This window comes from Rana temporaria, chromosome 2, assembly GCF_905171775.1.
Source record: "Rana temporaria chromosome 2, aRanTem1.1, whole genome shotgun sequence".
Taxonomy (NCBI): Eukaryota; Metazoa; Chordata; class Amphibia; order Anura; family Ranidae; genus Rana; species Rana temporaria.
In genome coordinates this window covers 272213123-272240689 of record NC_053490.1, presented here as the reverse complement: position 1 = coordinate 272240689, position 27567 = coordinate 272213123, and the positions used below count along the sequence as shown (strand labels likewise).

Below are 27567 nucleotides of genomic sequence, written 5' to 3'. Positions count from 1 at the left end.
TGGATGAAGAATGGTGAAACCAGTCAACAATATGACTGAGCACCAATGCCTTGTGCTACAAAGAAGCATCTGGGACTCCAGCTCTTCCCCCAGCTTTCAGGAAAAGAGAGTTTCATATTATATCCTGGGACGGCCTGCTTTCCAGATGCAGCTGGAGACCATCTGGCAGAGCTTCCTGAAATACGAGGTAGGTATATAGATAGGGATTGTTTGCAATGGTATCTTAGCTTTTGTTGGTCCTTGGAATCCTCCTTGGCTTCATTGGGTTTGGCTGGATCCTCTCCACTAAGGTTGTTGATTCTGTATCGGATTTGCCCAAGGTCTTGGCAGCATAGCCATCTGCCAAAGAGACTTTGATTCTAACTTGCTCTACTCCTTGAGACTGGTGAACTTGCTCCTGAAAAGTCGCAGCTGTTACTCCCAAATTAAAGGAGACTCATAGCTCTTAGAGGCAGTTTTCAGGTGTTTTAGCGATAGAAATAGCGCCTGTAAAGCCCCTTAAACTGCCTCTCATTTTTGGCAATAGGTGCTTTCACACCTGGGCGGTGCGCTTGCGGTATGTTAGAGAAATGTCCTGCAAGCAGCATCTTTGGGGCGGGTTGGGAGTACTGTAAACCCCCTGCCCATTGCAATGAATGGGCAACATTTCCGATACACCTAAAAAAAGATTCGGAAGTGCCGAAACACAGGAGTAAAGCACCGCTTTGCCACGAATGCGGCCATGACCCCAGTGTGAAACGGGGTCTTATTGATGTAGATTGCTCCACCCTGAAACTACAGGATCTGCCTGTTGCTTCTACCAGTGCTGTCTTCAACCTTGAATCATTTAAAACTATTATGTCTAGTCTATGGTGATTGAAAGTGGAGAGCCAAGAATTGGTAATGCAGGGAACCCAAAGTCAAGCATAGGAATCACTGATGCATTGGCAAGATGGGGACCAGTTAACCATTAACAGTTCTTGGCTCTCTGTCAAGCTGTTTGACCACCCCAAATGCATAGCTTTGTATCCATTTTATTGATTGTGTTCAGAAAGTAATCTGTTCTGGAAGTGTCTTGCCTTAATCAGTCACTTATCATTCTTGTAGTGGACACACCTGCCTTTAAGGACCCAACCAATAAGTGGTTGGAAGTCTTTTCTAGAGCTCTGTTCTTGCTAGAGACACCGCTTTTCACCTAATTCTGTCTGTGACCTTACTTTATCAAACCATCTCTGACTGATCAAAATAACCTAAAAAAGATCTGACCACTGCTGAGGTCAATTCCTCACTTAACACATGTTACAATCTGATTGTTTAATCACCTAGATCCATCAACACCTATGTAGTATGAGGGCCTGCCTGATTGGATACAAATTGATTCACTTGATTAGGCATATCTTCATAATAGTTTTGGTAAAGCTATAGTTGATTGTACAAATATTGTATGGTTAGATTGCAATTTGTATGGTTACTTTTAGAAGATGTGTGGATCAGATGCCTGTAGTGTTAAATTTCAGCTGCAGCAATTTCAGCCTGCCGTCTCCTTTCTGCGTGGAAACTTTCCTGTCCTGCCTTTACCAGGGAGACTTTCTGCCTCCCATGGACATCAGTAGACTTGCATGTCCCTGTCTTGTCAATGCATCAGTGATTCCTATGCTTGACTTTGGGTCCCATGCATTACCAGTTCTTGGCTCTCCACTTATGCCTATTGTCTGCACCTTGGATATTCACCAGTTGTGGGATGCTTGGACAAACTCCTCTTGAGGGAACATCAATTAGGATGGCTCTGCAACCTTCAGAAATCTTTGTTGGAACCAGCTCATCATTTGCAGTATCTGGGTCTAGTCCAGAACACATTTTAGGCCAGAGTGTTCAGAGGAGAAACTTCTGACACTCCAGTCTCAGATTCAAACGCTCTAAGCCATTAGCTGTGTCTCAGCATTCTCCAGGTTCTGATGGTAGCCTCTTTTTAACCATTTTCTCAATTTCATGTTGGACATAATGCAATGTTCTGTTGTGGTACATGTTGTTGACTGAGGTCTAGGTTGTTCTAATCTGTGGGCTCAGGAATGCGGTTCTGGAGGCAGAAAGGTCCTTCCTTCCTGTATTTTGGAGCATCGTCCTTTGGGCACTTTTTTTGATGCAGAAGACTTAGCTGTTGTTGCAGTCTTGTCTTCTGAGAACATTCTTGTCTTCTGAGAATGTTCTGGAAGTACAGGCAATTTGGCTGTTTCTGCAGCAATGGACCTTTTTACTGGAAGGTCATTTAATTTTGATTCAGTTGGACAATGCCATGGTGGTGTGGCGTACATCATTTATCAGGAATAACAAGAAATCTTGAAGCAACAAAAGAGGTAAATTAGATCCAGTCCTGGGCAGATGTTCAATGGGGTACCTGGACATCTGTTCACATGTTCTCAAAGTCATTTCAGGTGGATTTTGCAGTATCCTCAGATGCAAGCTTATGCCATAAGGTCCCTCAAATGGCTGTTTGTACAGCAGCCCCTGATTCTTGATGTTTTTTATTGGGCTTGTTAGTGTTTATTAACTGTGTTGCCCAACCCTTGTTCTTTTGGACATGCCAAAGGATGAGAAAGACATTTGTATTGTTATGCTCACTTTAAAATTATTTTTGTCCATTCAGGGACACGGTCCTACCTCTGTATTTTTTGAGTATGCTCTTGGTACTGCTTTGCTAAAAAACTGAGGCATGCTGGTAGTGGGAATGTTTTTTCCTGGGTTAGTCTACAGTGTTTTTTTTTTTTTTTCGTTTTTTTTTGCCATTGTCCAATCCTCTTATAGGTGGCAGAAGAACCTGAAGCTTAAAGACTTCTTGTGTCCCTCAGTAGACTCCAAGAAAAGGATTTTGTGGTGCATACAAAATCCTATTTTAGTCTTTACTGGTTGTTTTTAAAGAGAATATCAGACAAAGTTATTGTGTGCTTTACTCCCCAACCCTGTTGTGGAGCTGTTTAGAGAATGTCTTTTAAGGCAAAATGAATTGTAATCCTTTTAGTTGCTGAATTTTCTACATTTATAGCTATGATTATGGGAATGACTTGCATGCTGCATTAAGAGCTATTTGATATTAATTATGTTTCTATTTTGTTAGGCTGAAGACAGTAGATGTGGTTATTCGTAGTCTGCAAGGAGCAGAAGCTCTGGTGAAAGGATATGAGGCCCGTTTGAGTCAGGAAGATACTATCCCAGCAGATCCAGCAGCTATTCAGTGTCAGGAAGTCTTGTTACAGGTAAGGGGTTTGTGGGATTTATTTTTAAAACGCAATGTAGAACTTGTGTTTACAGTAGTTTGCACCTTTTTTTTTTTTCCAGCAATGGAAGATAGAGGCAGCGGAGAAGGATAATATAATTACTTTATTGGAGGAAGATGTTGCTAAAGCTAGAGAAGTGAGAGATCGTTTAAATCAGAAAACACAAGACCGCAATCTAGATGTAGACCAGTATCAGGAAAAGACCTCCAAACTTCGAGAACGGTGGAGCGGAGTGCACACCCAGATGGAAACAAGGTTTTTTTTCTTAGTCTATTTTTCCTTTATGATGCATAATTACAGCGATGCCTTTAGTTTTGCTCAGTTCTACACTGTACTAAAAAGGCATTGCCTGATTTTACTGTATGCTGTGAACTGTAGCAAGTCAGATAGAGCCTGTTCCATTTCCTTGCTAGAAGAGCTCCAACATCATCTAGCCATTTTTCCAGCCGGACTGTCCCTGGTCCACCCCTTTCAATGAATTTTAGTTTTAATTCTGGGAGGCCCAGCATTACATGTGGGTGTTACCAGGGAAAGTCTGCATGGAAATTCCTAAAATTACCGGCTCCTCTATACTGACACCCATCCATCAAGTAATTTTGATATTTGTATAACCCCCCCCCCTCTACTGGTTGCATCAGAGCTTACGGGTGTTTAATAGGTGTACTGAGGCATGGTGCTTTGTTGTTTTTATGAAGCTTTGTACACAGCACCCTGCCTTCTCTTCCAACTAGCCATGATCTGTCTGCGTAGCATATAGAAGCAAGGTATGTAATAAAAATGTAAAGCCTATGTTTAAATATTTCATTAGCATGTTGATGAAAGGAGAAAGGAGGAACAAGAGAAGGTAAAATCTAAGCAGATGAACATTTCTCCTTTAGGTTTCAATTAAAAAATGTAAATCATGATTTATAATTTTACTGTTTTTTTTCAGGCAATTGGACCTTGCAGCAATCAAAGATGTGCTGAAAAATTACAGAAGGCACCATGATAGCCTGGTGCAGTGGATAGAAGCAACTAAAGCACAGCAGGAAATGATGAAACCAGGGCAGTCAGAGGACAGAAGAGTCTTGTCAGAGCAACTCAATCAACAAATGGTAAACCTCCTTTCAACACAACACAGGAGAAATCGAAAACTTTTTTTTTTTTCTTTTTTAATTTCTATTTTTCATTAAATATTCAAATTACAGCAAAAGTCAGTTGAGGAGACCACTACCAGAGAGGAAAACAACCCCCCCTCCCCAAGAAAAATCAATGCAAATATTACATTCAATAACCTAGATACCGCTCTGCAATTACAGACTAATTGGGTTGCTTGAACTACCAATGGGGTGGGGGTGGGGGGGGCATAAAGGCCTTATGGTAAGACATGATATATCATAGGACAGGGTGGGGGGAGATAATGACTGATCCTCAAGCTTCCGCAATGATGGAATCTGAAAATCAGGTAAATAAGCAAAGGGCACTGTGTCGCTCAAAGAGAGACACAGTTAAGAAATAGGAACCCTTTGGGAGGATGGTCACACCATTTAGTTGGTCAACCTGTAGTGCCGTAGGAAGCCTTGTACAGGGACAGCACTGAATTATCCAGAGATTTCCACTACTGCAGGTAAAGGGGATTCGACGATTTCCAGTGCAAAACTATAAGTTTTCTAGCATAATCTTACAACATACTCAAAAGCACTCTTTTGACCTTGGGGGGGGGGGGCAGGGGCTAAGGGCTCCACCAGACCAAACGAGCAGATTTTCAACTCTCAGGGCCTCTGTAATGGCTGTCACCATAGAGATAAATTGGAGGACTCGAGTTCAAAAGTCAGTAATTATGGCACAACTCCAAAGTCTGCATGTGAGCTGGAATAGTGCCACCAACCCGAGTAACCAGTAGGCCCAAATTTTTGCACCCATACCGGGACCAAGTAAATGCGATGAACACTTTTAAATTGAACCACATCTATCTCTTACGGAGAGTACTGAAAGGGATAATCCCAGTCCTCATTGGGAACATCGATTATCCAACGTTCCCTACACTTAGGCTTGCAGGAAGAGCTAGACGTACAGCTTGGTACAATAGAGAGTAGGTCTTAAGAATGGAATCAGTGCGGAGCAGTGACTCCCAAGTCCATTTCCTGAAGGGTAATGACTGCCAACCCAAACTGGGGAGTGTAGGCATGATGTATGTAGTTGTAAGTAACGAAAAAATACTAGTTGGGTAGGGAGTATTTAACCTGTAAGACTGAGAATGGGGGGGAGACGGACAGAAATATAAAACTTTGTATCTTTCTTATGAAATTGGGGGGAACGTTGCCCATGATTACATGTCGTATTTGGTTGTGGTTTTGAACATGAAAAGCCATATACAAGCAGTCCCCGTGTTGCAAACATTCGACTTGCATACAACTTGTACTTAAGTGTATGTTAACCCTCACATATACCCAATGAAGTCAACAGCCTCAGATGATACACAAAGAGGAAACAAATCCTCCTACATAAGTTTTACATGTATATTTGCTATCTTTATATACTGTTTAGAAAGTGCAGATAGTGTTAGAATTTTCTCTTCGTCATTTTGCACTGTGAGAGAAGTCTTGGATTACACTGGGAGACAGCTGATTGGAGGAAAGATGCACACCCCCTCCAGATAGGCAGAGACTTTCAGAGCTGTCCCATGAGTAAAGCAGCTTTCTGCTAATCTATTTATAGCACCCACCCTGACACAAATTTCAGGCTGTTTTTATCACATGTGTCGGAGAACTTGTCCGAAGTTTAATGCTGATAACAGAACAACGGAGCAGGAGAAAGCCACAGGACTAATGCCGCGTACATACGATCGGATTTCTGATGGAATAAAATCCGATGGAATTTTTCGTCGGAATTCCGATGAAGCTGACTTTCATCAGTCTTGCATACACACTATCAGACTAAATTCTGACTGTGCAAAAACGCGGTGACGTAAAACACTACGACAAGCCGAAAAAACGTGATTCTGAGCATGCGTGGATTTTTCTCCGATGGAGTTCCACACACACGATCGGATTTACTATCGTTTTTTTTTTTTTTTTTTTTTTTTTCATCTGAAAAATTTAAAACATGTTCTATTTTTTTACACTGATGGAAAAAAGTCCGATGGGGCCCACACACGATCAGTTTCTCGGATGAAAAAAGTCCATCAGACTTTAGTGCTTTGATAAGACAACACTGCAGATATGTGCCCAGCTAAAATTTCAAGAATCGGGTTTACATCCACTTTAAGAACAGAGGTAGCGTAACATCATGCTGGTCCTGAAAAATCACTGGTGGCCATCTTGCTGCTCAAGGCATGCTGCCACCTACTGCCTGGCAGACCTGTCGGCAATCCCACATCACTGCATGGCTAGTTGAATCTTCGCTATGCCATCCAAAGCTTTAAAAATAATATTTTGGCTGGAGTTACACTTAAAAGGTGTACCTGTTCCCACTTACATACAAATTCAACTTTAAGAACAAACCTACAGAACCTATTTTTTTTTTATAACCTGGGACTGCCTGTACTTAGACAGACTTTCTGCTAATTAGATTAAAAAACGTGTGTGTATAAGTTCATACTTTAGGTTATACGTCAGTATGTTATACACAGTTGAATATCAAAACAAAAGATTTTCTTCCATTCTTTTCCCTGGAATTGGCACCTTTCAGGCTGAGGGCATAGGGAGAGATTTACAAAAACTGGTGCACATAGAACCTGGTGCAACTGTGCATAGTAGCCAATCAGCTTTTAACTTTATCTTTTTCAATTAGGCGTTAATAATAAGCCCTCGTTCACATTGAATGCGGCTTTGAAATTGCGCAGCTGAAATCGCACGTCAAAGCTGAATGTCGGTGCGACTTGGAAGACAACTGGGCGGCTTCATACACACAAACGACAAAAGTAATGCAGGAACTACTTTTTCAATTCGATGCGGCACCACAAAGTCGGCATCGCACCGATTTTGATAAGTGGCATTGCCGACAATGGGGTGCGACTTGTCATACGATTTGACAAGTCGGTCTGGTGTGAATGGGGGCTAAAACGTAGAAACTGTTTAGTTAATATGAACAGCTGCACCAGATTCTGTGTGCAATCTCCCCCATAGTTTCACGATTGAATGGAAGTGTTTTATACCCTTATAAAGCAAATCTCTATTAGTTTAGTAACTTTTATTATAAGTATATGATCAAGTATTGACACAGTGCTCTATTTTCCCTTCTAAGGCTCTAGTTGCTGAAATAGAGCAGAATCGGTCACGTCTGGATGAATGTCAGACTTTTTCACAGCAATATTCCATTTCTGTAAAGGTTAGTGATATAAAACTTAACACACTGCTCAGTCTGTGTGAATGTTGTTTATGTTCTGCGTGATCAACGTAAATTATATACAAGATGTAATCGGTGGTTTCTAGATCTATCTAAAAAAATTTTTTTCTGACACAGGACTATGAACTGCAGCTGATGACATATAAGGCTTTTGTAGAATCGCAACAGAAGTCTCCAATGAAACGAAGACGGATGTTGTCATCTTCGGACATAATAACTCAAGAAGTAAGCAGAAGCAGCTGCTACTATGTTTTTGTGTATGTTTTTCTGGTTCTCTGAATGACTTCACACTGACCTAATATATTTTCCAGTTCATGGATCTGCGTACCCGCTACACTGCTCTGGTGACTTTGACTACTCAGCATGTGAAATACATCAGTGACTCTTTACGGAGATTAGAGGGCGAAGAGGTAAAACCTTGTAGACTAACATTTCTTTATATTTAAAGTGTTTGTTACACCAACATTTCGTATTCCTGATATGTGCCTATTGTACCATGTACTTTGTATGAAAAGGCATCCTGTTCTCTTTATATTGCTTTCTTTTGTGTAAAATCCCCGGAGTTCCTGCCAGTCCCTCTGATTTTCTATTAACAGCTGACCACACTAAGCAGGAGAGGACACCATGGTCGGTTCTCTAGCTATGCTGGAAGCTCAGCCTGCTCTCCTCCAGTGATTAAACTTGTCCTCACAGGAATCCAACCCCCCCCCCCCCCCCCCCCACACAGCCTTTCACTAGGAAGCTCGGTGTGCTTCTGTGTCTCCTCCCCCCCAGCTCTTATGCTGCTGAGAAAAGGGGGAATGTGATCACTTAAAAAAAAAAAAAAAAAAAAGGGGTGGGGAGAAATTTCTCAGACCTAGATTACTCTGTTGGTAATTGGATACTGATGGATCTATTTTGTACTTGCATTTTTATGTGTATGTTCTCCTACTTAACTTGGAAACGGCCTTCCCTTTTTTTTTGTCTTTATCTATAGACTATTGTTTTGCCTTTCATTTTTAATTTAAATTGAATGTGTTGTTTTACTTGTTTTACAAGGCGATCATTTACAATCACTTTAATTACAAATCTTGAGAGCAAAATAAAAGAAATGTTCCCCCTGCAAGTCATTTTAAGTCATAATGTACTAGTATGCGTGCTAGTACATTATAACAGACTTGCCTACAAATGGAGCCCTCCAGTGATGCGCTGGCAGGGCTCTCTCCTATCCCCCAGCACTTCCTTCTTCACCGGTTTTACCTACAAGTTTTGTATTTTATCCTCTTGATTGGCTGTGCCGTGGTGACCTCAATGTGTTATGAGCTGTGCTGCAGCTCAGGTGACATTACCTGTTATCAGGCAGGGGGGACATTTATGACCTCTAGGGTCTCTTCTGTTATAGAAAAAGGGGAAGGGGAATGGCCTAAGATTAGGCAGGTTGAAAGGGGTTACCTTTAGCAAAAATTAATGATCTAGGCAGGAATAATCCAAAAATTATTTTATTCCGATATCAAAATGTAATATATTAAAAGTGCAGTTATAAAAAACCTTAGACAAATTGAATCATATGAAAAAATTGAATATACATACTGCCTTCATTTTAACTATTATGATGTTAAGGCAATGAAGGATGCCTCCTGGTTTATCTCTCTTCACTCCCCCCCCCCCTCCCCCCACACACTAGTTCCAGCCCCCTTTAAAAGCACCCATTGGCCTTGCCAGGGGAGATACTATTAAGTACCTATATATTAAATTAAATGTAATCCTCTGGCTGGACCACCCACATCAGGACTAGTGCTGTGTTTATGTTTTGTCATTTGTGAGTCCTGTTTGTCATTTATGTCCATGGCAATCAATCTTCATATGATTCCATTTGTCTAAGGTTTTTTATGACTGCACGTTTAATATATTAAATTTTGATATCGGAATAAAATCATTTTTGGATTATTCCTGCCTAGATCATTAATTGTTGCTAAAGGTAACCCCTTTCAACCTGCCTAATCTTAGGCCATTCCCCTTATCCCATCCCCTTCCCTTCTCTTTTGTCTATGCTAATTGGTTACAGCAACACAACCCAACAGGGTACATGATCTATTATAGGTACTCCTATTGATTACCTATTTATTAGTGGTTCAACTTGTGTTCCTTCCCCCAACATTCCCTATATTTTTATTTTTCTGTTATAGAAAGCCTGCATGTCAGCACTTTTTTTAAATTACTGACTTTACTACCACTTTTTAAGGTTAGTTCAGCTGTCATTTTTAGGCTAACAATTTTCACTAGAATGGATATGTTTTTTTATATTTCCAGAAAGTTATTGAGGAAGAAAAGGAGAAGCAGGTTGAAGGTTTGAAACAGCTTGCTGGCTGGGTAGCAGGAATTGCCCAGGTTGTAACAAGTGCACGAGGCATGGGCAGTGCTGATATAAAGAAATCCATATCGGAAAAACAGGTACGTGTATATACCATAGTGTGTCATTTCTTAGGCCATTAAATGCATTGTTAATAAGGTATATCTTAAGTTTAAATAGTTTAGTTTAAATTAGGGTTGTCCCGATACCACTTTTTTAAGACCGAGTACAAGTACCGATACTTTTTTTCAAGTACTCGCCGATACCGATACTTTTTTTTTAATCTCATGTGACGGCGGCACATGTGTCAGTATGTTTTTTTTTTTTTATCTGTAACAATTTTTTTTTAAAACGTGTCAGTGTGTTTTTTCTTAAATGTTTTTATTTTCTGTAAAGGAAAGGAAATCCTCTTTTAATCTGTTGCCACTGAAATACATTTTTCCATCAGGATTTTCCCTTCATGCCTATTCTAGTTTCAACTCAAATTCCCTCACGTTGAGTACGACAGTGATCATCAGGACAGGCACACAGACTCCATAAAATCTGACAGCGGTCCTAACCCTTTCCCAGTCCACTAGAATGAACTAAATACAAACATAACTGGGCTTAAGATACATTTTTATAGTTTATTTTTTTTCTCCTATCAATTTATATGCATCCTGGAGAATGTCAAGAAACCTATTGATCTTTTTTTTTTTTTTTAGTTGTCTTCTAGTTTAATAACAAAGTTTACCAAACAAATAAAATTAAAGATGGGAGCATCACACTAGTTTGTACAGTCAAACGGTTTTATTCTGCAACAAAAGCCAACACATTTCGGGGGCTAAACACTCCCGTTGTAACTCATGTAGGCGTTTACAGATCACGCAGGTGCTTGGACAGAGATTAGTCATGGCAGGATGCTCATGAGTCGGCCGGGGAAGGCTCCCTGCAACCACACACAAACACACCCCATCGCTACTGGAGGCATTTACCCCATCAACACCAACTGTGTTAATGGAGAAATTTAGCGATTTTTATTTCCTACCACCCAATGTGGAAGGAAAGAAAATCAAATCATCTATGGGCTACTTTAGAAAATACATTTTAAAGGATCGCTAAAAGGAAAATTATTTTTTTAGCTAAATAGCTTCCTTTACCTTACTGCAGTACTGGTTTCATGTCCTCATTGTTCGTTTTTGCTTTGAAGTTGCTGTAATTCTGCTCTGATCTCCACACTTCCTGCTTGTCTGGCTCCTTATGAAAATCTCATGGCAGCTTTTCACTGTGGTCCAAGCTGTGTGTCTAAAACTCCTCAGAACCAATCAGATTAATTTTAAAAACAAAACACTGCCCTGGTTTTGTTTGTTTTTGTTCTGTGTCTCTCTCTACTTCACAGAAACATGAAACCAGTTTAAAAGTGAAAGTGAAACTAGGGGCACATTATATGATTGATTTTTTATCTATATTTAATCATTTTTAAAGGGAATCAGTTAACTTTTATGTCTCTATACCCTGTAAACAGTCATTTCAGCAAAAAATTGTTTTTCCTTTAGTGACCCTTTAAGATTTGATCTATTCAAGTAGATACCTCTGTCTGAAGGTGTCTCAATGTATGTGTTGCAAACCTTACAAACATAGTTTTTTTTAGGATACTCATGCTATTCACCACAGAACCATTGAGTTAGTATATCTAAACACTGTGGTTTTGTTGTTAAAGGGTCACTAAAGGAATTTTTTTTTTAGCTAAATAGCTTCCTTTACCTTACTGCAGTACTGGTTTCATGTCCTTATTGTTCGTTTTTGCTTTGAAGTAGCTGTAATTCTGCTGTGATCTCCACACTTCCTGGTTGCCTGTTTCCTTATAACCACAGTACTGGGAGCTTTCTCACGGTGGTCTAAGCTGTCATTACTGTGTGTCTAAAACTCCTCAGAACCAATCAGATTCATTTTAAAAACAAAACACTGCCCTGGATTTGTTTGTTTTTGTTCTGTGAGTCTTCCCGACTCACCTCTCACTCGGAACTTCATGTATGTCCTTTAAAATCGAAAGTGAAACTAGAGGCACATTATATGATAGATTAAATTAAATTTTTAATCATTTTTAAAAGGAATCAGTTAACTTTTATGTCTCTATACCCTGTAAACAGTCATTTCAGCAAAAAAATGTTTTTCCTTTAGTGACCCTTTAATACAGAATTCATGAAAATGTTAAATATTCATGGTCATATAGGGCCCTTGTTTTAAATTTCACTTTTGGGGCTAGAAGACATAACAGATTTTAATTTTGAATCATTTTCAATGTCATTAAAATCTGTCTCTTAGGTGCTAAGTGCAGAACTGCTCTCAAAAAAGGAAAACATTTCAGAAGCTGTTAAATCCATGCAGATCTTCTTGGCCAAAAATGGAGATAAGTAAGTACTGGGGTGCTCTGTATGGTTCTGCGTTGTCATGTAAATAGAAATGTTCAATTTCAGTTTACATGTTTCCTGTCAACAGATTGTCACCTGAGGAGAGGGCACAGATATCTACTCAGATCCAGGAATTAAAGGCAACATACAACCAACTTTGTGAGGAGTCTGGTAACCAGATACAGGAGCTTCATACTGAGCTTGCTCGGGAAGCTGAGCAAAAGGTATTCTTACCACATTTCATTCATATACAGCAGTATGAATGTTTATATCCCATTATATCACATAGATGGTAAATTACCAGTTGCTTAACACAGCTGGACTGTCATTTGTATGTTCGTATATGCACAAAGAGAAGTGAGAGGTTCTATTTCATGAATTTACTTTTTGTAGGAACCACTTCTGTTTTGGTTCTTTACCGTATAGAACTAGTGCAGAATCACTGATATTCTGATTGGCCATTAAATAATTTCCATAGTTTTTGCATGAGAATTTTAATTAAATCATTGATAATTTGGTCCTGTCACAAAGGAATGTAATTTTTTGGATATTTTTTTTTTTTTAAGTCAATGACCACTTTATACTTGAACTAAAATATCCTAAATGGGCTGCATGCAATATTGGGAGATGTTCTGTAGTCTGATTCCCATTTCTGCACCTCTCACTTTTCACATTGTTGTATCTTCTAAGTAGTTAAGTAGATCAAGTCAGATGGTATTTTGTTGTGCCTTTTCTGTTGACATTCTGTCAATCACATATCTTAACTGTTTGCTTGTCTTCACATTGTTTTATCTGTCTTTATGTATGCATGTGAATGTCCAAATAGGCCGTAGGCCTGCCATGGACTTCTAAGAATGTTTATTGTACTTTTAACCAATTTCTTGTTTGCTTTTAACAATTCTTGTATGTTGCAGCACAATTAACAATGTAAAAGTTTTTTTTTGTACTGAGCACGATGTGTCCTATTTATGTCTTAAAAATAATTAACTAGCATCCCCGCTTATCAGTTTAACTAACCAACCAGGGGGGTACACATGATCCCCTGTGCCTCAAAACAAAAAAGAGGAGTGGAAGATCCTCATATGTGGGTATTATGTTTTGCAAACAATGCTGGCATGCTGGACGCTAACACCAATGCTTTTCCTGTGTGTTACACATCTCCGCGTAAGGTTCTCTTGTGTCTTGCGTTTCCATGGCACTCCCCTCACCTCTGGTAAGTAAACACCTTTTATGTTTATCTCTTTTCTTTATGTTGCATATTATATCTGGCTTCCCTTTTTTTCCTGTGTTTTCTGATGCAATGCATGTAGGCACAACTTGTAAGGTATTAAATTCAGCTAGTCAACTACCAGACCTAGCAAACTGCTAAAGATTTGTGCTATAGCGCCCTCTTGGTCTAATTTTTCACAAGAAATATGATTATTTAACTATAAGTTGCATGGATTGTGACCGATCAAACTATGTATTTTACCTATGTTTAGCATCTGGTGGTGGGGTTTTGTTTTGTAACTTAATTACGATTTATGCAATTTATTTTTATTTTTTGTGTTTTCCTTTTCACCCGTTTGTGTTCTAAATATAGTGCTGATTACTGTTTGCTGCAGCTTGGCACATAGCTGGTTGTGGTGCTTGCTACAATTTCTATCCTGTTCTGTGTAAGCTTTGAAATGCATGGCGTCTTTCTTGTACCTTTATGGTGGTAGCTTTACTTATATAGTTGGTTCGTCTTGAAATTAGAGGTTTCCCTTTGTCTGCTACTATGTCTGTTCTTGTTGTTGCCAATGAGTGCAGGCCTTAACAACATTCTTCTTTTCTTCTAGGAGTGCCTTGCCATTGCTGGCGTTATAGACCTGGGTTCTATGGAAATGTTTCCAATTTTCTGCGCTATGCAGAAAGGTATCATTGACCAAGATACTGGCCTCATACTTCTGGAAGTTCAGCTTGTCCTCACTGGCTCAGTCATCTCTGAAACTGATGAAAGACTGAAATTGGAAGAAGCGCTTGACAGAAATTTAATTGATCTTCGATTATTCAATTGTCTTCAGGATTTGAGCAGAGCTAATGCATTGTTAGAAACATATAAAACTGGAAAAGAAAGAATTCTGCCTCTCATTACAGCTACAAAAGAAGGGAAACTCAGTGAAAATGTTGCACTAAAAATACTGCATGTTTACTTGGCATGTGGTGTGTTTAGATTAGCTTCCACTGGTGAACTGGATGATTTAGACGAGTCCACTAAAAATGTGTTGCTTGTTAGTGGCCTGAAGGAAAAGTTGGAAACTTCACAAAAACTTTTAATTGACCCAAATACAGCACAGCGAGTAAGTCTGGCTGAAATCATGGCAAAGTGCATTATTTATGAGTCCACTGGCCTGAGACTTCTTCCAGTTAAGCAGTTAGCAGGTGGTGTTGTGTGTCTGAAATCAGGCAAAAAAGTTAGCATCTTCAAAGCAGTGCTAGAAGGACTCATTGATAGGCAAGTAGCTGTGAGGCTACTGGAGGCCCAATTGTTTGCCGGTGGAATTGTGGATGTCAAAACTGGTCATAGACTTGGTGTGGATGAAGCATTGAGGTACCATCTGATGGACAAAGATATGGCTTGTGATCTTCTAAGAAGACAGCTTCAAGATGGGGGTATTATAGATGCCATAACTGGTAAAAGATTTTCATTGGACGAGGCAGTAAAACTCAACCTTGTTGCTCCAAAGCTAGCACTTCTTGTAGTTGAGTCAATGTCTTCCTTTAGAGGCTTTCTTAGGCCAGAAACAGGTGAAGTCCTTTCAGTATCAGATGCCCTTCAGGATAGCATTGTTTCTAGTGACCTGGCTATGAAAACTCTTGTCAACAGACACAGAATTCAATGTCCTTACATATCAGAAAACAGAGAAGTCATGTCTTGGGACAGAGCTATAAAGTGTGGTATTTTGAGTGAAAGCGGTGTCAAAATGTTAAGATCCATCACTATTCCTGATATAGCACACAGTCTGGCAGCAGAAAACATTGGAGAGTCTGGAGCCCAGCCAGCGCCGTTATCTGGTACTAGCAGTTTATATCCTGTTGATAGCACTGCTTGGAAAATGCACACACATTCACAATCGGAGGATGAAGGAAGACTGATGTTTAATTTGAAGCACTTCAGTTACATAAACATTCATAATGGACAAAGAATGCTGCTTATTGACAGCAGAGAAAACCAAGCAGCTGAGTTATTCCTGCAGGAGGATAGAAACATTTCCAGTGAAAAACGTTTTGATGTGAAAGGCATTGCTGAGAAAAAGTGTCAAGATCAAGAGCAGACAAACCCTGGACTTCTGGCTGCGATTGCAGACTTAAACTCAGACAGCGCGAATGAGCAAAAGCCAAACTTAAGTCTACCAGGAGAGGACAATATGTCTTCAAGTTCAGGTCACCTCAAAGCATGTGACGAAACAACTTCTGTGTTTCAAAATGTACTCCATACTCAAGATGATCAAGCAATTTTACAGAATGTCGCTAATAAAGATAATGACAATTCTCAGATAACATATTTGGGAACCTTTAAAGAAGATGATATAGCTAAACCTGAGCTTTCTGTACTTTCCAATAGCAGGATGTTGACTATTCCATCAATGCCAGATGGAATAGGAATGCCTGTTGGAAAGGCTTCAGCTGTTGACCCAACACTGACTGCATCATTGTCTGATATTGTACCAGATGATACTGATTTCGCAATGGAAATTACATTTGGTAGTACAGAAAAATCTGTCCCAGAGGCCTCATCCATTTTAGATTTAAATGTTGCCCCTTCAGTGACTACATACCCACTTGAAACCGCATTGGCATTCAGTGAAATGGATGGTTCATACGCTTTTGCAAAAGTTGCTGCTGATGATGATTATTCCTCTGACATGGAAGAGGAGCATACGTTATCTATTTTGTCTGACCAGCTAATAAATGGAGGCATTGTTGATACAAATTCAGGATGTAAACTTCTCCTTAATGATGCTGTGGCATTGGGTGTCATCTCTAGCCACACTGCTTTAAAGCTTATGGAGAGAATACAGCTTTTTTCAGGGTTCTTTGACTCTCAAACATATGAAGCTTTAACAATTCAGGAAGTGATAGATGAAGGCCTAATGGATGAAAATCTTCTACAAAAAGTTTTCACCTCTGACAAGTCAGTAAGTGGCATTGTGGATATTAAAAAGAACAAAGTTTATTCTGTGCAAGAGTCACTGAAATCTGGCCTCATTGATAAACACATAGCCAAAAAGATTTTAGAAGTTCAGGTCATCACTGGTGGTGTATGTGATGTGAAAAGGGGCAAACGAATATCTGTCACACTAGCATCCAGTTCAAACTTGATAAATTCTTCTGACAAAGATGAACTTATTAAGTTAGAGAAAGTTTATAAAGGAAAAAGTACAGAAAAAACTACCAAAGAAAAACTCCTGGGCCTGCAGATAGAGACTACAGGGATCACGGATACAAAATCTAGGAAGCCCTTGTCTGTTGTTGAGGCAATCCAGCAACGTCTTATTAACAAGCCTGATGCCATTCGTTTGTTAACCAAACAAATACAAGATGGAGGAGTCATTCATCATTTATCAGGGATGAGGTTTTCTGTGATTGATTCTCTTAAACTTGGACTGATTGATCAAGATTTATTTGAGGAGCTCTCAGAGTTTGAATGTCTGTACCAGTCAGGGAACTTGCAACCATCAAGAGGGAGCGCTGAAGGAAGCCAAGGTGCTAGACTGGAGAGCAATGTTTTACCATACATAGACTTGTTGAAGAAATGTAAAATTGATGTTCAGACTGGACAAAAATATGTAGAGCTTGGTTTACTAGCCAAACATGAATTCAAATCCCCATGTGCACCTAAGGATGGTGAATTCAAATTGTCCTCTTCTGCATTTCCAGCAAAAAAGCATGCGCAAGTGAAAAACATTTGTGACCTGCAAGTTGAAAGTCCAGATCACAGTGCTAAAGAGCGTACTGATAATACAATAATTCCACTTGTTCATCAGAGTGGAAAAGCTCAATCCAAAGGTCACTTAACAGATTTGGAATACATGAATGTGCCATCCAGCAAAGAAGCCAAACTTAAAACCCCTAAGTCACGCAAACCAAAGGATGTTCAAAATCTGGATGTTAAAACGTCATCTTTAACACCACAGATAGATTTTAAGAAGGAACCATCAATATGTGGCATTAGTTCCCCTACATTCAGAATAAATAACACAAGCATTATTGAGATCAATGAGCAGGATGAGTACATAAATGGCTCCTCTATAGTCTGTGAAGGGAGATCTACACCATTCATTCAGAAGGCGGTTGGTGAAATAAAGCAAAAGGCTGAACCAATATCCAATGATGCTATGACATTAAATAAAACTTTGCTGGATAAGGAATGTTTGGATAAGGCAGATGCCCAGAAAATTCCTGATATTATAGAAGCAGACCAGCGTGCAATTGAAAGTACAAATTATAGCTCACTGACCTTGAAATCAGATTGTAACATACACTCTGAGGAAGTGCTAACTGATTTTCATGGGAACAGAGTCCAAGATTTCATAAAGATTCATGAACAAAGCGGGCAAGTTCAGACCCAGAATCCTCCCATTGATATCCCTATCAATTCAGCCAAAGAAAAAGTAGAGACAAATGTAGATGGCATTGAATTTGTTTCAGAAAAGCAAGTTATTCAAAAGATTTTACCAGATGTTGAAATTCCTTCTCAAGAAAGCAACCTAATTTCTGGACTAGAAAAGGGCATTTTAGATGGGATCCCAGTAGAGCCAAGATATTTTGCAGAATCGCCCAAAAAAATCTCTTTTAGTCAACAGGTTGCATCCATAGACCAAGATGTGGACATACAAGATCAACCAACTTCAAAAAATAAAAAGGATACCATTAGTAAAATTGGCTCTCAGTCACCCGTTCGTGTTTCTGATCATGCTAACAAAAATGCAAAAGTGGTGTTGACTTCCAGTCAGCCTGTACAAGACTCAAGGAAAACTTCTACATACAATGTTGGTCAGCAGCAAGAGTCTAAAGAGAACAGTAGACTACAGAACATTGACCAATCTTCAGTAAAGGAAACCAGACAAAATGGGGAGAGATCAAATATATGGCAAGATCATCCCATACCTTCATCTGAACAAATTACCTCATCAGTAAAAGAACACGGCAGTTGTGAAATAAAGGAATCGGCCATGCCATTGACAGAGGAAACACCCAAGGTAAGCACTCTTTTTATCGTTTATGATGGAATTTTAGTAAATGTGGGTGCTATGGATAAATGTATTAATTCACATAGGCGTGCACAGTTTTACAAATGGTCATTTTCTGAATGACTTTTTTTTTTTTTTATAATAATAATACTGTGTTTGGAAAGCAAAAATAAGGGCAGGTTTGAAATTTAAAGGACTAGTTTATACATTATCTTAAATAAAAAGCCCTTAGACCCAAATACTAAAACAAAGACTAACTACACCAAGTTATTAACCTCTTGCAGGAGCTTACTTAAGCTGTCCATAGACGATTTGAATCTCGGCCAGTTCAGCAGCAACCAGCTGAGATTTGAACCATGTATAGGCAGGCTGAATGTACCCAAGTAGATTGATCAACTTTGGTTTAACCAGCCTGCTGGATTTTACTTATGATTATAGCTGTGACTTCACAGGAGGAATTCTCCCATTTAACACTGACTGTGTTGATGGCGGAATCAAGCTTTTTTTCTTTCCTGCAACCTGTGGTTATGGGATAGAAAGTCGCTCCATCTATGGTCGGCTTTAGGCTGGCTATACATAATACAATTTTCTGATACAATTTATTTTATTCAGTTTCTTTTTACATTAACCTTCAACAATGTAGTGCAAGGCCCTGTGTGATTGCATACAAATTGAAAATGTTTAAGTTTGACCTTGTATTAAATGGTATTGGTAAATCTAAAGAAAAATTGTATATTGTCGCCAACCTTACCTTCTCTGACAGTGACAGCTTCTGGAGTCTAGTAAAATCTAGTGCTAGTCTAGTCTAGGTTGCCAATGTCTGCACACTAACATCCCATAGAGTTGAAGAAGGCGTACCTGTACTTTAGAAGCAATGTTTAAAAAAACCTGACAGATCACTGTCCGAACACAAACGATATTAGTACAGCGATCGTCCTGCTGTACAATTGTGATCTGATGGGGGGGCTGCCCCCTCGCTAGGACACACTGATCAGCGCCGTCGGCCATTGGCAGGCTGCTGTATTTGCAGCATGCCCCTTCGACAGAAGCTGGACAGGCTACTATATAATCTAGCTGAATGTCAGACCGTTTCTGTTGAAATGGCCAATATTCGGATTGTGTTTACCAGCCTTTAGGTTGTGAAATGATTTGCTTAGTAAACAAAATAAAAGTTAATGATATCATTCAGGCTAAGTAGATTTTGGATTCCTTTCTGTAAGACATCCCTATTACCCTCTCTCTTATTTCTGTATTAGATTGCAGCGAAAGACCAATTCCCCAGGACCAAATCCCTATTGTCATGGGGAAAGGAGGTCAAAAAAATTGTACAGAAATGGCAATAGTTTATGGCTAAGGTAGAACTCTAGGAAAAATGATAGACTCACCTCTGCTAGCCAGTAGGATCACTTTTGCTACTTCTTAGATTATTGTTCTCTATTATGCATATTGTGTGACAGGTATGACAGTCCTGATTTACTGTCCAGTAAAGAGCCTGGAGGAAAAGTGGTGACATAGGAAGTCAAATATCTAAAGCATAAAGATGTGGAACCTTACAGTTTATGGTGAGGTTAGCCAGAAGAAACCAAAAAGTCCTCCGATATGAACCATTGTGAGGCATAGCAGAGCCTTCTCAGAACAGAATGTATTTGCCTGTCTTATTCCACCACAAACCCTGAAAATAATTCAGTTATCCCTCATTTTAGGATAATGGTTGTAGCCATGAATTTCCGTCATTTATGCCGCTTGGCCAACTGTGCATCCAGATCCGCTCTGTTATAGCGAAGTTACAGCCAATTAGACCCCTTTCACACTGCCGACGCCTATAGCGTCGGCGGTAAAATTAGCGGTAAGAAGCTGCTGTTTTATCGTCGGATTTGCGGCAGGAGCGCATTAGCATCGGTGAGTTCACCCGCTACTAATGTGCTCCAATGTAGCTGCTGGCAGGACTTTTTCTGATGCCCTGCCAGCGCACACTGGAGTGAATAGAGCAGCAGTTTAAGGGCAGATTGCAGGTGCTATTTTTAACGCTATAGCGCCTGTAAAACCCTCTCCGTGTGAAAGGGGTCTTACAAAGTATTTTTTTCCCAAATGACATGAGCCACTAAGATAAATTTCAGGAACTTTGTGCCGCCTGTCTGTAACTGATTCCAATTTTTTTTTTACTTTATGGTCAAATACTTACTGACTTATTTATTTGATTGTTTGCCTAGATTTCTATTTTAGGAATCTCAGTTTGTACAGTTTTATAATGCGGTTTTTAATTGTTCCCAGTCTGTTATGTTCACCATGTTTACATCTGGAACACAGAATAATGGCTGTCTGTAAAAATTGTTTAGACTTTTCAGGATGCACGGAGGAAACAAGCCTGTCTTGAACATGAAGAAAACCTAGTTTGTTTCCTATCAATGCTTCGAAACATAGAAATAAAACTTGGACCCCTGAGTCATGTTTCACCAGGTCTTCAAGATGTTGAAGAGAAGTTAAGACAGGCAGAGGTAAAATATTGATTGATTTTCCTTATTGAATAAATTAAGCTTTCTCATCACACCTATACATTTGTATGTACTCGCATAATGTTTTCTTCTAATAGTATACAATTAAAGTAATTCTAAACCTTCGTTAAAAAAAATAATATACGTGTCTTACTTACCCGCTCTGTGCAATGATTTTTGGCTCCATAGGAAGCTCCTTACTATGGGGGCACACATGTGAGCTTGATCCTGCTCCCTCATCACAGGATTTAATTGACAGCAGCAGGAGCCAATGGTTCCCAGAGAGAGTCAGGAGAGCCAATGTTTTAAGGCACAGTGCTGGATCGAGATCGGGCTCAGGTAAGTATTTAGCGGGGCTGATGTGGATCCTGTTTTATAGAAGTTTTTTTTTACCTTAAAGTGGTAAAGAAGGGAAAAAAAAACCTCCAAGGCAAAGGCATAATGAGCTAGTATGCAGCGCATACTAGCTCATTATGAAATACTTCCCTCAGAACGAAGCCCCTGTATAGGAGCCAGTCCACGCCAAGGAAGCTGACATCTTGCCCTCGGCATGTCTTTCAGGTTCGCGGCTCCGGCTCTCTGAGTGGCCAGAGCCGCGATGACGTCACTCCTGCGCATTTCTTCCCAGCAGGAGCAAGTGAAGAAATAACCGCTCACCAAGCCTCTGAACCTTTGAAGTGCTCTCGCCCTACTCTGCACAAGTCTATGAAGAAAGAGAACATCCTGGACTGCTGCACTCTGTAGAAGGCATCTTTATTGTAGAATAAAATCCAATCTAAAGCAATATAGTCAAATCAAAAGAAAACAGGGACAAAGGCAGAAGCAGGTGCACAGATCTCAATGCAGACACTGTGTATTCGGATCTTTGAACCCAATCCTGTCCACGTGTCAGATTTTGACATGCGATTTTTGTGTGTGCAGCCACTTCTATGGACTACCTGCACCAGCTCTGAGGTGGATGCACGTGCATCTGCCAGTGGCCCTGTGTGGAGGACGGGTTTATTTGCCAATCTGAATATGCCTGTTTATCAGAAACAGTTGGCAGTTACCCCTAAAAAGAATTTGAGCTAAAAGTGCCGATTGTTAACTTGAACTAGAGGACTGGTTCACACCTGGAATCGCACAGAAACACGCTTGCATTATTTCATTAACAGGCAGGTAAAAGGTCTGCAGTCGATTACATGTGTAAAGTTAACATTTGGAAACGCTCTGAACTCTCAATATCGGGGGCCGAAATGCTGTCAATACAGGTTAATCAGACCATAACTATGCTAAGAATACAAAAAAAATCCACCTGAGATATTAAAAACATTAGGAGTGACAAAATAATTTGATTCATTCTTACAAAAGAAGAAACACTGCTGACCTCTGTTACAGTGTTTCCACTGCTGACCTCTGTTATAGGCTACTAGTTTACAGTTACAATTCATTGCAATGGGCAGGGGCGTTTTGGGAGCGCTGTATACAGTTCTCCCAAACTGCCCCAAAGATGCTGCTTTCCGTCCCACAAGTGCACCTTCCCAGTGTGAAAGCACTCAGGCTTTCACATTCGGGTGGCATGTGAGGCAGTTTTTAGGCACTTTACAGGTGCTATTTCTAGCTAAAACCCCTGAAAACTGCCTCAGTGTGAAATGGCTCTTAGTAAAACCGTACATATTATTGCAATTACTGTACTTTGCTTTTCCAATCATTTAAATTATACCTTGTCATGTTTATGATAAAGTGGACCTTCCTTTGATGGCAAATGGCAATAGATGGCTCCTGTGTTTTTTTTTGTTATTAATATTAAATGAAAACTGGGCCAAATATAGTAAAAAAAAAAAAATACCGTACTTATCGGCGTAAAACACGCACCTTAAAGGGGTTGTAAACCCTCATTTAAAAAATAACAAACATGTCATGCTTACCTCCACTGTTCAGTTTGTTTTAGGCAGAGTGGCCCCGATATGCCTTTTCTGGAGTTCCCCCGGCGGCGCTGGTGGCTCCTCTTTGCCTCAAGTTTCCACATTGGAGAAGGCTCTCCTACAGTGGACATGCGTGCGGGGCGCACTCCCTAGTCCTGCATCTGTGTCCATTCACACAGAATGCAGGACTCTGCCCGACCCCCCGGTGTCGTGCCATTGGCTTTAATTGACAGCCGTGGGAGCCAATGGCTGCGCTGCTATCAATTTATCCAATCTGGACATGAGACACCAGCTAGATCTTGTGCGCTCGTTCCCTGATGGAAGATGACAGCTTTGCGTTACGTAAAACAGGAGATTTAGCACTACAGAAGTTTTTTCACCTTGATGCATAGAATGCATTAAGGTGAAAAACCATGAGGGTTTACAACCCCTTGAACATTAAGAGGGGAGTTTTAGGAAAAAAAGAACTTTGAAGGAAAATAAGGGTCAGTGCCCATTAATGCAGCCTGATCAGTGCCTATCTGCAGCCTCTAATATGCCCATCATTGCAGCCTGCTTAGTGTCCAAATGCAGCCTCGCCTTTGCCGATCATTGCAGCCTCAATAGTGCTGCATTACACAGATCCACTATCTCCTGTGTACCCGGCGCTCAGTCACTCACAGTCCCACCCGACTCATATGATAGACAGAACAGTTGTCTAATGCCGGGCCAGGGGGCAGGACAGTGTGTGACTGAGCGCCGGGTACACAGGAGATCGCAGCTCTGTGTAATCCCATCGGCACTTGTCCACTCCTAGGCAGCAGGAATCTGCGTATAACACGCACACACGATTTCCTCCTGATTTTCAGGGGGACAAAGTGCGTGTTATACGCCGATAAATACAATATAGATATAGACTTTTGCTGATTGGAGAGATTGCGTAGGTCCTCATATTAAAGTTGATTGTACAGCTAGATTGTAATGCATGCAGTGCCCTGAACAGTTTGTGTGGATGATTGCAACAGGATTCTTCAACAGAGAATGAAAAAATCTTCTTGCATGATTGAAAATCTTTTATTGTTTTATTGTAAAAATTCAGGCAAAAACTCTTAAAGGGGTTGTAAAGGTTCATCTTTTATTTTCTAAATAGGTTCCTTTAAGCTAGTGCATTGTTGGTTCACTTAACTTTTTCCTTCGATTTCCCTTCTAAATGTTTTTTTTCTTTGTTTGAATTTCTCACTTCCTGTTTCTCCTCAGTAAGCTTTCCACCATTATCCGTGCGGTGGAAAGTCATTTAGAACACCTTACTGAGGAAGAACAGGAAGTGAGAAATTCAGACAAAGACAACAAAGAAAAAAAACATTTAGAAGGGAAATCGAAGGAAAAGGTAAGTGAACCAACAATGCACTAGCTTAATGTAACCTATTTAGAAAAAAAAAAAAAAAACCTTTACAACCCCTTTAATATTGTTAAAGCGGAGTTTCACCCTCAAAATGAACTTTTTAGCTAACCTATCTCCAGCCTTAATAAAGGCTTGTAGCGTTGTAATTTTTTTTTAAATGTGTACACTTGCTTGTCTTCAGCCTCACTTCCGGGTCTTCTTCCTTGTGGGGAGTGGGCGCGTCGCTCCTTTTCCCGCTGTTTTACGTTTCTTTATCGTTCTTTTCACCCGGTTCTCGCTCCCCCGGTGAGTAGGCGTTCCTAAGACGAGGCATAGATGATTGACGTGCGGGTAAAGCGCGTCACGCCTTCCGAAAATATCTGAGATGGGACTCGGCTCTTTACGGCGCTATACGGCGCCTGCCGTGTAGAGCTGACTGCGCAGGCGCCGTAAAGTGCCGAGTCCCATCTCAGATATTTTCGGAAGGCGTGACGCGCTTTACCCGCACGTCAATCATCTATGCCTCGTCTTAGGAACGCCTACTCATGGGGGGAGCGAGAACCGGGTGAAAAGAACGATAAAGAAACGTAAGTACAGCGGGAAAAAAAAATCCAGCATACTGTTGATGTCAGCAGTATGCTGGAAGTAACGGTATATAGATATTTTATGGTAAACCCCCGCTTTAAGTATTTTGTTTCATACTAACATATGATGATCATTCCTTGCTGTCTGCAGGTGCTTGATCAAGAATTAAAGGATTTGGAGTCCCCAGTGACCCAAGAGCTTGAATTTGTTAGTCAGATTGTGGCTGAACAGCCACCACATGTTCCAGCACAGCTTCTTCGAGCTTTAGAGAAAGATGCCAAGAATTTAGAAAAGTCTCTTAATTCCATCAGAAATATATCACAAACACGTGTCAAACATCTGCATTCCATGCTGGAGCAAGAAAAGGTCTGTATAGTTATTTACTGTCTCAAATTAATTTATTTGAATAAATACATATATGGTTACTTGCTATGGTGCAAATGTTTGGGATCCTGGATTTTGTGAGTTTTGTGTTTTTAAAAATGTCAAGATAAAGACAGATTACCTGTTTTGTTCACAGGTTAAAGTCTTGGCACAACACAAAGAGCTGGAAAGCAAGCTACTTTCCCTTCTACAGTGGGTGAAGGAAACTTCTGAATCACTGGATTATAAGGAGACAAATGATTCAGGACTACAATCTACATTGAAAAGTCCGATAGATCACATTGAGGTAATTCCTGTAAAACAAATGTCATGTTAACAGCATGGTCAGCAATGTTTAAAGTAGAATTCCAGGCAAAACTACTCTCAAAAATACTCTCCTCCCCATCTAACACCTACTCTTTCCAACCGGGAAAAAGAAAGATCTGTATGCTTAAATATTTTCAGGCTACTCCTGTCCGGCCATATGATCCAGCTCCTCTCTGCCAGCCAGCAGTGGCTGCAGGGGAGAAGCGAGAGCACTGGCAATGGATTGGCCATAGGAGCTTTTGGGTGACGTCGGGCATTACCAGCTGTTGTCTAGCACTTTTTCCTCTCCCTTGAAGTTGGTGCTGACTGACACAGGGGAGATTAGATGACTAAACCAGAGCGATCTCAAACTAGGTAACTATACAGATCTTTCTTATACTGGTTAGTCAGAATAGGTATTAGGAGGGGGTTAGGAGCACTTTTTTTCATATATAATCTTTATTTTTGTTTTACAAAAAAGAAAAGGCACATACAGGGGGGGAGGAGTATTTGATCCCCTGCTAATTTTGTACATTTGCCCACTGACAAAAAAATAATCAGTCTATAATTTTAATAGTAGATTTATTTTAACAGTGAGAGAGCGAATAACACAAAAATCCTGAAACACGCATTTCAAAAAAGCTATAAATACATTTGCATTTTGAGTGAAATAAGTATTTGACCCCTTCGCAGAACATGACTTGGTACTTGGTGTCAAAACTCTTGCTGGCAATCAGAGGTCAGACGTTTCTTGTAGTTGGCCACCGGGTTTGCACACATCTCAAGAGAGACTTTCTCCCACGCCTCTATGCAGATGCTCTCCAAGTCATTAGGGTTTCGAGGCTGAAGTTTGGCAACTCGAACCTTCGGATCCCTCCACATATTTTCTATGGGATCTGGAAGGTCTGGCTAGGCCACTCCAGGACCTTAATGTGCGTCTTTTAGAGCTACTCCTTTGTTGCCTTGGCCAATTGTTTTGGGTCATTGTCCTGCTGGAATACCCATCCACGACCCATTTTTAATGCCCTGGCTGAGGGAAGGAGGTTCTCGCGCAAGATTTGACGGTACATGGCCCCGTCCATCGTCCCTTTTGTTGTGGTTAAGTTGTACTGTCGCCTTAGCAGAAAACACCCCCAAAGCATAATGTTTCCCTCTCCAAGTTTGACGATGGGGATGGTGTTCTTGGGGTCATTGGGCAGCATTCCTCCTCCTCCTCCAAACACGGTGAGTTGAGTTGATGCCAATGAGCTTGATTTTGGTCCTTCACTGTGTAGTGTGTTAGAGGAAAATTCACACTGATATGTGATGACTGAAAAAACATGTGGAACCGATCCGCATGGAATAAAAAAAGTCACAAAATAATTAATCCATATGATCATCCATAGAATGGGTAGAGGGATAGAATAAACTTCATCCACCAGAGAAGACACCCGGGAGTAGTGTTGTAGTCTCCTTACCCTGTTTAGATGACCACTAGGACCGTGGTCTCTGCATGCTTGGGGATCCCTCCGGACCCTCTGTGGTGTATCTGGGGTTCTGTCTGCTTGTCTCAAACGATCAGAGAAAGAAAAAAGACCATAGCATAATACCAAAGGCGTATTTAATTTAGCCAAAAAAGTATTGCACTTACAAGATTGAAGATGACAGATAGCGGTATACATAAATCCAAATGCGATGGAGGGCCAGCGGCTTCACCTCCTTCTCCTGCTCGTATGCGCTCCGTGCTTACTCGTTGGGAACGGCGTGATGACGTAAAGTATGCAAGCTACGCGTTTCGTCACCACGGACGTCGTCTGGGATTGGCTGCTAAACTCGCGTCATCACGCATGTCCTTATATAGTGGCGATCCGCCATTTTAACTGGGGGCAAAAAGATATAAGGAAACGGGAAATGAACAGCATAACCAGCCTAATACTGGCAGCTGAAATGGAGCAAGGAAAACAAGCCTGATTGTTAAGAAAAGAACATCGCCATCTTATGTGCACGGAGCAAACATTAGAAGCAGAAAAGGAGAGGCCGCTGCAACCACATCCATAAAAGGGAAAT

The 27567-nt window shown here is 40.4% G+C and overlaps 1 protein-coding gene across 18 annotated transcripts in view; it reads left to right on the top strand.

Annotated features, from left to right (window-relative positions):
• MACF1 (microtubule actin crosslinking factor 1) overlaps nucleotides 1-27567 on the top strand; it is a 410210-nt gene that overhangs the window by 183051 nt on the left and 199592 nt on the right. For 16 of the 18 annotated variants that reach the window (XM_040337002.1, XM_040337005.1, XM_040337001.1 and 13 more), the window contains 13 exons: nucleotides 3092-3230; nucleotides 3313-3506; nucleotides 4183-4345; nucleotides 7476-7559; nucleotides 7695-7802; nucleotides 7889-7987; nucleotides 9867-10007; nucleotides 12211-12299; nucleotides 12385-12520; nucleotides 14117-18520; nucleotides 20848-21006; nucleotides 25003-25218; nucleotides 25373-25522. In XM_040337002.1, the coding sequence (XP_040192936.1) occupies nucleotides 3092-3230; nucleotides 3313-3506; nucleotides 4183-4345; nucleotides 7476-7559; nucleotides 7695-7802; nucleotides 7889-7987; nucleotides 9867-10007; nucleotides 12211-12299; nucleotides 12385-12520; nucleotides 14117-18520; nucleotides 20848-21006; nucleotides 25003-25218; nucleotides 25373-25522 (6082 nt within the window). The remainder of the gene's footprint in view (nucleotides 1-3091; nucleotides 3231-3312; nucleotides 3507-4182; nucleotides 4346-7475; nucleotides 7560-7694; nucleotides 7803-7888; nucleotides 7988-9866; nucleotides 10008-12210; nucleotides 12300-12384; nucleotides 12521-14116; nucleotides 18521-20847; nucleotides 21007-25002; nucleotides 25219-25372; nucleotides 25523-27567) is intronic. The other 2 variants (XM_040337006.1, XM_040337003.1) reach the window with 1 other exon arrangement.